The sequence below is a fragment of the Mastigoproctus giganteus genome, chromosome 14, assembly GCF_048544385.1.
Source record: "Mastigoproctus giganteus isolate SK-2022 chromosome 14, ASM4854438v1, whole genome shotgun sequence".
Taxonomy (NCBI): domain Eukaryota; kingdom Metazoa; phylum Arthropoda; class Arachnida; order Uropygi; family Thelyphonidae; genus Mastigoproctus; species Mastigoproctus giganteus.
The window spans coordinates 30,817,776-30,830,640 of record NC_143588.1 but is presented as its reverse complement, the minus strand read 5'-3'; the positions used below and the strand labels follow the sequence as shown (position 1 = coordinate 30,830,640).

At 36.4% G+C, this 12,865-nt stretch overlaps 1 protein-coding gene across 2 annotated transcripts in view; it reads left to right on the top strand.

The window, feature by feature from the left end:
* Positions 1-12,865, top strand: part of LOC150075047 (mitogen-activated protein kinase kinase kinase 13-like) — a 69,252-nt gene that overhangs the window by 41,230 nt on the left and 15,157 nt on the right. For both annotated transcript variants that reach the window (XM_090389125.1, XM_090389126.1), the window contains exons 6-9: positions 402-560; positions 3,186-3,344; positions 5,304-5,412; positions 7,760-7,986. In XM_090389125.1, the coding sequence (XP_090245251.1) occupies positions 402-560; positions 3,186-3,344; positions 5,304-5,412; positions 7,760-7,986 (654 nt within the window). The remainder of the gene's footprint in view (positions 1-401; positions 561-3,185; positions 3,345-5,303; positions 5,413-7,759; positions 7,987-12,865) is intronic.

The following is a 12,865-nucleotide window of genomic DNA, read 5'->3' as shown; positions in this document are numbered from 1 at the left end:
AATTTTGTTTTTAAAAAAAAATGGCAATGGAATGGAAGGATGAGATAATCTAAACTAAAAATTACATTAAGCGCAGATTTTTCTCATTTGTACAATCTCCATAATACAGTACTCACCTTCTCTATCAACAGGTTAAACAGACTGCAATCTTTCGTCATTCCCCTGACTTTATGCAATGTTCCATCAACATCTGTTGATGAATTATAAATACTGTATATATTTGTGGCTACACATTAATATCAGGTTGCTAAGCGATTATTTGGCCTCATCTCAAGATTAATATACAGAGATGGATAGAGTTGCACTATTAAACTGTTAATGCAAATATAGCTAGCGATCGATGCTGATTAACAGTGTATTTATTTGCATTTATGGTTTATTCAGTTCTCTTTATTTTACAGCGTACTCATTGGCGAGAACGAGACATTAAAGATATCCGATTTCGGGACCTGCAGGCAGTGGAATGATATAAGTACGCGAATGACCTTTGCAGGGACAGTGGCTTGGATGGCTCCTGAGATTATTCGCAATGAACCTTGTTCAGAGAAAGTGGATGTGTGGTAAGTGTGAATAACTACTTTGAAAATTTTCAAGTCATCAAGATCAAATATTAAAGTTTACATATTAACGTTCTATCCTGGATTGAATAAAGTAAATATTCTTCTTCTTTTTTTTATATAGATGTGTATTTTATAAATCACTTAAAAACCTGATATATAACAACGATAAGTTTTGATTGTTTTGGTTTACTGCTTTTATTCTTGTGTACTGATCTTTTTATACGAATATATATTAAATATTTGTACTCGTATATATTAAAATTAATGATCCCTTTTAAAATTGCTTACGAAGTTTTCGATTTTTCTTATGTTATACTAAGCCATTATTTTTCATCGTAATTGTCTTGAAGTTCGGGAAATGAAAGGGGAAAAAAAACTAAAAGTCATAACTCTTGAAAGAAACTGCTTGGATATCAAAGGAAATCTATTTCTACCAAAACTAAAGCTTACAGTAGTTGTAGACAATAATGTCCAAGTGAAGGAAATTTGGCTCTTGTCCAGACTGCAGCGCTTCAGTCTCTTTGATAAACTCATTGTTTTCAAGTTCCATCCATTCGTAACTCCACCTCTTTTATATTTAAGATAAAACTGACTTTCTAGTATCTTACTTTTCCACAACTCCTTTATTAAGGATCTTAGTAAATCTTTGAACAACACTAACCCCGTCGAGCTCAATGCCTCCTTTGGTTTCCTAACAGAAAGCGATTATAAAAATACAGAATAATTAAAATCGCTTCGCCTTTATCCAAAAAATACACCCTACCATAAGATATTGTTCGCCATCTGGGATGGTGTCCCAAAATCTTAAAATCGATCCACAATACAACAAATGAGTTAATGTCTGACATACTCCCTATCACACAACAGCACACATGCCCAATGCAAGTAGTAAATTAACATGGTGTTCAGCATATCAATGTACGGTTTGTCGAGTTCAGGTATGTTGTGATCATGATGGAATAATTTTCAATATTTCTGTGAAACCTTAGAGAATAAAGAATATTATTTGTAAATTTCATGTCTCGAGCACTCTTTTACTCGAAGTTATTCGCAATTTCGTGGGTTGTCATTTAAAACGATCATCCTGTATTTACGTATTTAAAAAGATGAATTTAAAAAAATACATATATACAGTTATTAAATATCTCTGTTTATATCTCTGTTAAAATATATATCCATAAACATTTTAAAATGTTTATGGATATTATAAGTATCTGCTATGCAGATACTTTCCGAAATACAATGGCGCCATCTACTGGCTATGAATGATTATTAATAATATTGTTAAAAAGTGGACACGGTGTGTTATTTTTTCTCGTTTTTGAAAATGTATTATCTTCAAATAAAAACAAAATTTTTACCTCATTAACCTTTTAAAATCACTTCTTAAGTATTACGATCAAAGATAATCTTTCAGTCAATAATGCTAATGAAATCGAGGTCGATATTTATTGAGGGAATGGTTCATTAAAATGCAAAAATAAAACTCTACACTCAGTTTGAAGGAACAACGGGTTTTGAGTTAGAGCGTTTAACAGATCAATGACGTCATTTCCGCTTCTAGCGTTTTGCGTATAATAGTAAATTTATGAAAAGCAGTCATTACGAAAAAACGTACTTTAATTAATAACGTTTTATTTATGTAAAAACGTTTTTATTTCAATTATTATTAAGTATCTGAATATTTTTACTTGTACTGTACATGGTTTTCAATAAATCCAGAACAGTAAATGTTCTTTGATTAAAATTTAGCTGTGAATTGAAGAGCATTCAGAAACTCAATAACGTTGTACCGCAGGAGTAAATGAATTTTATTAGTACTGCAATCAAACTTAAGAATGTTCTTACTTAAACAAAATGTGGAGGTGCTCCTTCGTGCTGAAACCACATATTGGCACGGACACTTAAAGGAACATCTTCTAGAAGTGTTGGCAATGTCCTCTCCAAAAATTGCAAGTAATGATCAGCGTTTAGGCGATCAGGGAACTCGCGATGATTAAAGTTATCTCGTACAATGCCGGCCCACATGTTGATGCTAAACCCTACTTGGAAAAGGGGTTGCCGAAGGGTGTGAGGATTTTCCGCTGAGATGAATATCCCATCTCGTGTAAGTGTTGCTTCGTCAGTCCGCAGGATGTTGACAAGAAAGTCAGGGAAAGTGTGAATCTCCTGCTTGGAATGCCTAAATTCTCTGCATATGGTGCATACAGCTCATGTTCACGCAATGTGAGCCAAACGAAGGTTTTGGGATGACTCATTCTTGCAGCAGCTCTTCGCATGCTGGTGGGAGGATCTAATATCGCGATATCTGCTTGTGTAGAATAGGATCGGGGCCGGCCTCGGTCGTGATGCTCTTTCACTATACCCCATTCCCTCACATTACGATGGACGTTGACAAACACGCGCCAATTAGGGTGTCGCCTTCCGAATGGGTTGCCCGATACAGTTAAACGTTCCTTTTCGACAAAAAAAGAGAGAGATCTTTGGTCAAACGAGAGAAATTTTCACCACGACAATGCTCCAGTTCACAACACACCGTCACAATATCAAACGACTATTTTATTACATTTCCCAACCATTATTTGCTTCTCATATTTTGATACTAAAGCCCTCTACTATTCCCAGGTCGTACGGGGTGGTCGTGTGGGAGCTTCTAACGTGTGAGGTACCTTACAAGGATGTCGATTCTTCTGCCATTATCTGGGGAGTAGGAAATAACAGTCTGCATCTTCCCGTCCCCTCCAGTTGTCCCGAGGGGATTAGTCTCCTTTTAAAGCAATGCTGGTAAGTTTCCTGAGAACTTTCTAATGTTAAAGCATTTTATATTGATCATTCAGTTTTTCTAAACCTTCAGAATGAAAGAAGAAATAACTCTGCAAGGTTTCGCTACAATCTAGGACTGATAAAATTAATGGACTTAACTTGACACACCAGTCCAGCTAATTAACCAAATTTGCATACAAAAACGTTAATTTATTCCAGGTGAAAAGCGACTCCCTCTAGTGGATAACTTCTGAATAACCTAAAGCAGTTTCTTCTGCAGTCACACAAAAGATTAATGATCCTACAGTTACATTTCGTAAATTAAATTTTCAAACTTATTAACATTAGTTTTGAATTTTAAGGGAATTTTTGAATTTTGAATTTTAAAGGAATTTTTGAATTTTGAATTTTAAGGGAATTTTTGAATTAAAGGGAATCGGAAAATCATTCTAAAGCAAGAGGATGTTGTCACGTGATACAACTGATTTAGAAAGTAAAACATTTATAAATGGCAACTCAGACGATTTGTAAAGAGGTGTCAGAGGTAACACTTCAAATATGAAAAGGCAAAGACGATTTAGATAACAGAAAAATTTCCAACTACGTAAGTTTTTATAAACTAAAGTCCATTTTTAATATGATATCTCGAAGGCTAATTGAAATCAAACCTTTCCTCTGAACGCCCCTTATTAAGTTCGTATCCTCAGGCATAAGCTATGCGAATGTCTGATCAATATTTTTTCTATTGGAAAAACGTCAACCAGATGCCTTATTGATTTTTTTAAAACTCCAGATGGCTAAGTGCGCATTACTTTTCGTCGAAGACAGCAGAGATGTCTTTTCTACCTAGTATCAGGAAATGCTGTTTCTTATTTATAAATATTTTAAATATGAATGTAAATATATTCATCTCATTAATATAAATCTATCCAACGGCTTCAAACAGCTTTGGAGATTAAAGCCAAAAAATATAACCGGAAGTCTGTATTTCTGATGAGATATGATGTACATTAAAACTCGATAATGCCATCCACATACCAATCTTTTTCCTCAATTGCTTATTGAAAAGGTTAAAATGAAAATACAATTCGAAACACCAAATTATTGAAGCAGCTCGATGATAGCGCTATAATCCAACAGATGATCAACTTGTTTGAATTACTGGGGCCATTAAAGACCCGGGTTGCTACTGTAAACCGACTTCTATGCGTATTTGTCACCTTGATTGATCTCTAATGTTTCAACCGCCCTTGGGCTGATCACGCAGTTGACCCTAACCTCACTAGTATCGATTATGGAGCTGTTAGCCCAATAGAGCGCCACAAAATTTGTGCAAGTTATCTTGGCTACTTCTAAAGGGAAATATTACGCACTAAATTTGTGAAACTACATATAACAGAAAGAAACCAACATTCAAATTTATTTCTAAGAAAGAATGATGAAAGAATATTATACATTAGAAATTATACACGTTAATTCTATCTCACTCCCACCAACTGTATTTAAAAATTCTTTAATTAATGACAAACCCCATTTCAAGCAAACTGCACAAAGAAAATCCAAAAATATAAATGATATACTGTATAGTTAAAAGTTTTTAAGGTCTTAAAATGGAATACATCACGTGATCTTATGCAATTGAGTATGACTGATGTACTCACAGAATTGGATAGATAAAGTGACGTTTTGGATGGGTATTCTACAATCTTCTTCAGAGTACACTGAGCATTTACAAAACATATTAACGTAAATTACAATTAATACAAAGTAGGTATTAAAACCAACAAAAACTGTACAAAGAAATGAAAGAGTAGTCATAAATAAGATGATGTATGGTTCTGAGCTAAAATAAAGTTAAATCATATTAATCAGATATGTTCAGTTGAAGCTAAATGATTTCAGAACATGATCTAAATGAAAATTCTGCTTAGATCTTTTATTGTAAGATTAGTAATCGTGATCTAACTCTTGAATATTTAGGAACTCCAAGCCAAGGAATCGTCCATCCTTCCATCATATTTTAATGCACCTGGAAAGTGCAGCCTCGGAAATAATGGATGCATCACCCGAGGACTACTTTGAGTGTCAGGTACGTGTTACCATAAACTTCATTTTTCTATAATCTGAACCTATTCGCCAAATTTTCGCCCAAACTGCCCTAAACACAGTCATTTTGGGGCAGTTTTTACATTCAGAGGCCAAAACGTTAGGAATCTTTATTCAATATCTAGTAGAACTACCTTTTTCCAGATTTACAGCCCGTACACGTCATGGCATGGATTCCTAGGCATTTGAGGGGAGATGGGGGTAGTCTAGTTTCTGATTTGACCATTCTTCCATCATGATATTTGTCAGTTGCTTTTCCGAACCTTGTTGAAACATTAAGATTGTGGGAAAAGATAAAAAGAAGGCTGTGCTATTTGCAATTCCCATGATTTGGTGGGAGCTTACAAACCACTATGATGACTGCTACTTTTGTTAATGTAGAGGGATACAATGCAAAGATTGAGAAGTACATTGTGTATGCTAACATTCCATCTGCCATTAAGACCAGTCCCACATGGAGATAACCTGCCGATTCCACGCCCTTCATTTATACTGGAGAACGTAGCAGCAGAGAGTGGTGAAAGTGAAGCTTCTGAAGATGAAACTAAATCCTACATGCATGGAGACATTGAGTCCAGCCCTCAACTGTTTTCATAGATGAACTCAATGATCTAGTAAGAGATTTTAATTTACCAAAGGAGTCTGCAAAACTCCTTGGGTCTCAACTTAAATCAAAAACCTTCTAGCACATCGGATGTTTTTCTCGTGGTACAGACACAGAGAACGAGAACTAGTCCCCTACTTTTCTGAGGATGATTCTTTGTTTTTTTTTACAATAATACAAATAATTTAATGAGCTATTTAAGAATTAGTTACAATCCTACACAGTGGACACTTTTTATTGACTCATCAAAGAGGAGTTTTCAAGATGTGTTGTTCCATAATGGAAACAAATATTGGTCAGTTCCAGTAGCTCACTCTGTGCATTTAAAAGAAATATATGAGAACCCGAAGAAGTTGTTGCCAAATATTAAGTATGAAGAATATGGTTGGTTGGTCTGTGCTGACTTCAAATTGATAGGCATGTTACTTGGACAGCAAGCTAGCTACACAAAATGCCTTGCTTTTTGTACGAGTGGGTCAGGCAAGGAGTAAGCACTGGGATGTCAGGGTCTGGTCAAAGAGGGACAGTTTTTTGCCTAGATCAAAGAACACAGTTCAAAAACCACTGGTAGACCCAAACTGTCCTCCTCGCATATCAAACTGGGTTTGATGAAGCAGTTTGTGAAAGCTTTACTTTAGGAAGAACCTGCTTCAACTACCTTTGGGCTAAATTTCCATCGATCACCCAAGAGAAGTTAAAACAAGGTATTTTTGTTGGACTTCAAATTCGCAAACTGATGAGGGACCGAGTATTTGAGGGAACTGTGAATAAAAGAGAAAAACAGGCGTGAATTAGCTTCAGGGCTATTGTGGAATGTTTTAGGGAACAACAAGGATAGAGTTGAAAATATGTTGGTAAACTTTAAGAAGCTGGGCTGCAACACCAGTGTCGAGGTACGTACATTTTTATACTTCCACCTTGACTACTCCCAGAAAACTTAAGAAGTGTTAGTGAAGAACAGGGTGAGATGTTTTACCAAGACATTAAAGACATGGAGATGAGGTACCAGGCCAGGTGGAATGTCAACACGATGGCTGACTATTACTGGATACTGAAGAGGGACTATAAAATAGAAGGATCTACAAGAAAATCAAAGAAACGAAAATTTGAGCCATCGTAGATTATTTTTTTTTTTCAAAAACTTGTGAAAAATCAAATTTTGTTTCGTGATTTTTGAATAAACCTAACGTGATGGAAACAGCTGTAGAACATGATTCAAAAACATCCTTTTCTGAGAGAAACCAGTCAGTTGTTTTCAAAATGCAGGATAGTGTATCTGTTGGCGTTAGCTATAAAAGGTTTCTAATTTTTTAGCCCGTGAGTGTATATTGTCACGTTTTTATGACACAATTAGAAACGAGGCCGTAAAATTTATTCCCTCTATTCATGTTGCGCTAAAATGCAATAGGAACAGAGTTTCCTACAAAATTTATCGATCTTTATACTGCGAAGCACGTTGCCACGAGTTGCCTCAGTACTGCACTGTTCCCTAAGGAGAAATGTGTTGCCACTTAATTTTCTCTTTCTTAGGTATAGAACTGGCACTTTTGCCACCTCATATACACTAAAATACTCTCTACTTTTAAGTAAGCTGGATAATCCAAATTAATCTATCGGTCTATGATTACTCGACTGACTTTTTTGTATTCTAATTTAAAAAGATTTATAAAGATTAATACGTAGTTGCTGTGTAATTCTGAAAAACGAATTCTGGTTAATTGAACAGGCAAATTGGAAACTTGAGATTCAAGAATACATGAAGAACTTCAGGCAGGAAGAAAAGAGAGTGCCAGAAGTCGAGGAAGACCTGGTTAAGCAGAGGAGAGAAGAGTTACGCCATGCCCAAGACATCAGAGAGCACTACGAAAAGAAATTAGAGAGAGCGAACAATCTGTACATGGAACTGGCAGCTTGTCTGCTGCAATTAGAGCAAAGAGAAAGGGAACTGATGAGGTAAGTACCTGAAAGTATAGCGATTTCGTAATTTTAAGAAATTACTGGACATTCTAACACAATCTGGATAAGAGAAATGATTGTCAGGGAGAAAGCGAAGCTATATTATATGGTTAGAGTATTCATCTTTAGTTTAGAAACCTCCTAGTTTTGTAATACTTGAACTTAAAGTGACCAAGAGTTCATTTCTTTTTAACGATTTCAAACTTTAACTTTGAGAAACAAAATCGTTATAAACAATTCAAAATTACATTATTACTGTCATCCACTAAAAATACAAAAATTTTAAATAATTTTCAGGCGTTTTAGTAATAAATATTTATATAAATTACATTTATGCCTTCCTTGAAACTGGTGCACGAGTTTTTACACTTATAAGTTAATAATTTATAAACAAAATATCTGCTCTAATAAATGAACAATTTTCCAGTTCATCGTGTCCATAAAAACATAAAATTAAATAACTTTTCATGAAACATTTGGAAGCAGTTACGGGTAAATTTGAAAGGTCTGAAATTCTGCCCAGACACGACAGGAGGGAGTATATGATGAGGGCCTTGTCAATCAATTCGGTCCTGTACAGATTGTGCTTGTTAACAGGAGAGACTGCTTCTACAGGGATGGGATACACTTAAATAGAAAGGGTGCAAGAATATTTGCTGATGCTATCGAGGCAGTGTTAGGTGGGTCGGAAAACTGCTAGCTTGGGGGGATTCACAGACTAAGAGATTAAAAGTAGCCATTAGCAGAGGCAAAAGTGATTCTTGCACTGATTCGATAGGAATGAGCAGCAACCTGGAAAGCAAGGCAATGAAGATTTCCAGGACTGCTGGGAGTCATAGTGGAACAAGTAAATACATGAGCTGTGTTAGGGTAACTAAGAGTAGAAACAGGTGCATGTATAATTACATGTACACCAATGCTAGGAGTACAGTTAATAAATTTGATGAATTTGAAGTGTTGGTCAAGACATCAAAGGTGGATATTGTTGGGATATCAGAGACGTGGTGTCACACAGATATAAGGAATGCAGAACTGGAATTTGGGGAGTACGATGTGTACAGAAAGGACAGGAAGGAAGGAGGAGTTATGCTGTTAGTTAAGAAACATAAAATCAAAGGAAGTGCATCCAATTGATGTTGGTGGACAATGCAGTGTTGAGTCTGTTTGGTGTGAAATAAGCAATTGTGCAGAAAAATAGAATGGGCCAGTAAATCAGAATGTCATCCAATGGGGGATTTTAACTTCCCAGATATTAAATTAAACTTTTGAGTCGGTCACTCGCACACTAGCAAGACTTTTGTGGATTTATTGGATGACTATTTTCTACAGCAACGTGTTCGAAAGGCAACCAGAGGGAGTAATACTCTTGATCTGATTATCAGTAGTGATTATTCATGCATTAAGAATTTACAGATAAAGGAACCACTGGGTGACAGTGATCACAGTGTGCTGAAGTGGGATTTACTTAAAGATGTAACTACCATCAGGGGTAAAGGGAAGGCTTTTTGTGGCCAGACAGTTTTTAGATTCTGTACAGTGGGACCAACTGAAGATGTTACCAACAGCAAATTCTAAATGGAAAGCATTCAATGAATTAATCGTGGAACCTACTATACTTTTCATACCAACTAAGAAATACTGTTCAAGACCTAAGTGACCTTGAAAAGTATTTATAAATGGATGTCAGATGAACTAATGAGACTCGTGGCAGAGAAGAAAAATGCATGGGATGCAAATAAATTATCAGGCGACACAGAAGCGTATCGTAGTTATAGACTAGTCTGTAATCAAGTCACAAAGGCGGTTAGGCAAGCGAATGCTGATCACCAGAAATCTCTGGAAAAGGATACAAAGAAAAGCAGCAAAGACTTCTTTATGTAAATTCTAGAAGGAATGGGATGAATCAGATTGGTCCACTTGATATTGGTGGTTCGACTGTTGATGATCCCGCGCAGATAGCTGACAAACTGAATGAGTATTTTGCATCTACATTCACACATGAGGAGTTATTAAGGTTTGAAAATGCCACAAGTTTATCAAATTGTAACAGGGTGCTTAATGATTTTGTAATAACTGAGAACAAAGTGGAGGAGAAATTGTTGAAGTTAAACATAAGAAAGGCACCTGGGGTGGATGGGATCTATCCAGTTATATTAAAGTAGGAAGCAAAGGAAGAAAGCAAACCCTTAGCCATAACCATGAGAGTATTGAAGGATTCAGAGGATTCCCCTCCCAGAGTCCAGTTCACAAAGGGGGATGAAAGAGTGACACGAGTAATTACAGACCTATTACTTTAACTTCTGACCTGGAAAAAATAATGGAGTCGCTTGTTAAAGAAGCATTGCAAGCTCATTTAGACAAGACAAGACAAATTTAATTCGATACTATGATGTGGTCACAAAGGAACTGAATTCCAAAAATAATTTTGATATCATATATTTGGATTTCAGGAAAGCTTTTGACACTGTTGCTCATGGAAGACTATTGTACAAATTGGAGCAGAATGGTATTAAGGGTAAGTTGCTACACAATGGATAAAACGATGGTTAAGTGGGAGAAGACAGAGGATGGTAATCAATGGACGCTGCTCTTCATGGACTAATGTTATTAGTGGAGTCCCACAGGGTTCGGTGTTGGGTCCACTGTTGTTTTGTATATTTATCAATGATATTGATGAAGGTATATCATGCTTAGTGTTCAAGTTTGTAGACGATACGAAGATTGGTAGAGTTGTTAATGATAATAATAGCTGTACGCTGCTGCAACAGGATTTAGAAAAGTTGGGCAAATGGGCTGAGAAGTGGCAACTGAAGTTTAACATTGAAAAATGCAAAGTACTGCATATGGGTAGAAGTAACCCCAGAGAAACGTACCAACTGGGTGTTAAACACTCAAGGTAGTGGAGAATGAAGAAGACTAGGGGTAATTGTGCAGTCAGATATGAAGTTTTCTGAGCGGTGCAGACAGGCTGCCAGAGCAGCTCATGGTGGTCAATGATATACAGGAATTTTGCTAGTAGGGAAAAGGAGGTGATTATACCTTTGTATAAGGCAATGGTCAGGCCACACCTTGAGTACTGTATACAGGCCTGGAGGATTCATTTTAGGAAGGATGTAGAGCTGATGGAATGAGTACAGAGAAGGGCAACAAGATTGGTGAGAGGAACAAAGTGTTGCTCTTACCAAGGAATTCTTAAATCCTGGAGACTAAGCACCTGCGAGGTGATCTAATTGAGGTGTATAAGGCTTTGAATGGTTTGAGCAGGCTCAATTCTGATGGGATTTTTCCTCTTGCTCAGATTACAAACCTTGAGGGGGGCATAGATTCAAACTGAGGAAAGCCAGTTGTCGAATAGATGTGCGGAGGTTTGCCATTAGCCAGCTGGTAGTTTTGATTGCTGGAACAAACTTTCATCTGTTGTTGTGGAAGTTGGTAGTTTAAAGAAATTTAAGGAAGAACTAGGCAAAGTTTTGGAGCCAAATGGATGGGTGAAATGGAAAGAGGGTTTCTTGCCCCCTTTTTTGGCTAATGCTTTATAAGCTTCGGTATATTGCGCGAACTGCGATCTAATTTCATTACTATTAACATCTAGAATGCATTACTCTTTAAAACGTCTTGGAAAGAAATATTTTTGGTGTGGTCTTATCTCGAGAGAGGTCTAATTCTATCTTTTGGGCGTTAACGTCATAAAGTTGGTTCCACACCAAAACCTTTTAAATATGTTCTTATAAATAAAAAAAATTCGAGCGTTGCATTGAAGAACGGTGTTAATAACCAATGAAAGAATTTACCTTTGGAGTAGAATTACAAAGCAGCTAAATAATTGTTTTTGCTGGCTCCCAAACTAAGTAATTATTGCCACAAAGACATGGATTCAAGAAACAGCTTTTGATACGGTTTCCCACGAACTGCAGAAAACTGGGAATGGCAAGATTCTGCGCTGGAGTTACTTAAGAAACAGGAGAGACAACACAGAAGTTCTCTGCGTACTTCACAGGAATAGATTGCCTGTCACAGAAGTCCAGGCTGGCACTTTGGGAAAGTTCAAAGCGGAATCGGATAGCAACATTTTGGTGATGGGATGCATATAATAATAATAACTATCAACAGTCGGTGAACATTAATATAAAATCGAAATAACGTGACTTTTCATAATGACCTTCTGCGTAAACTTAGGCATCAAAAGGCAACGCAGCACAGCCATTAATCGCCTCGACGTTCGATAATTTATAGAATGACATTACTACATCAATTTAAGAACTATTATTGAGTAATAAAGTTTAACGTAAGCGTTACTCGATGCATTTATTCCATCTCTTTGCGCCTCCATTTTGACCGGGTGAATATTAAAGCGAAAACTTAATGACAGCGTCGCTCGATTCCAGAGAACACTTACGTTATTTGGCAGTTCAAGTTGTGTGTGTTGTCGCTCTGTGCCTTATCTACGTAATTAATATGATTAGATGGCATTTGCGATATTGAGAGTTGCAAATCGGTTCTGTGCTAAGTGGCAGACAAAGCTGCATAATTACGAACATTCGATTATTGTAATTATGTGTGCAGACCGCGTGTAATCGACTTAGCAGGTCACCGAGTATTGACCCGTATTAAATATAACGTACAAAGTTACAACGTTTCGTTCATAATAACAAAAATGAACCGAAATTTGCCATCATTTGCCCATTTTGTTTTTGAAATAACATTCTAAGAGGATCGTTAATTTGCTAAATCAGTCAGCGAAATAAATCGCTGTCGAAATATCCAAATCGCCATTTATTATTCATTTCTGCACAAGTATTATAGATTATTTGGAACCGAAATCTAATAATTCATTTAAAAATACAGTATATACTTCTGCACGCAAGAGGGCGCAAGG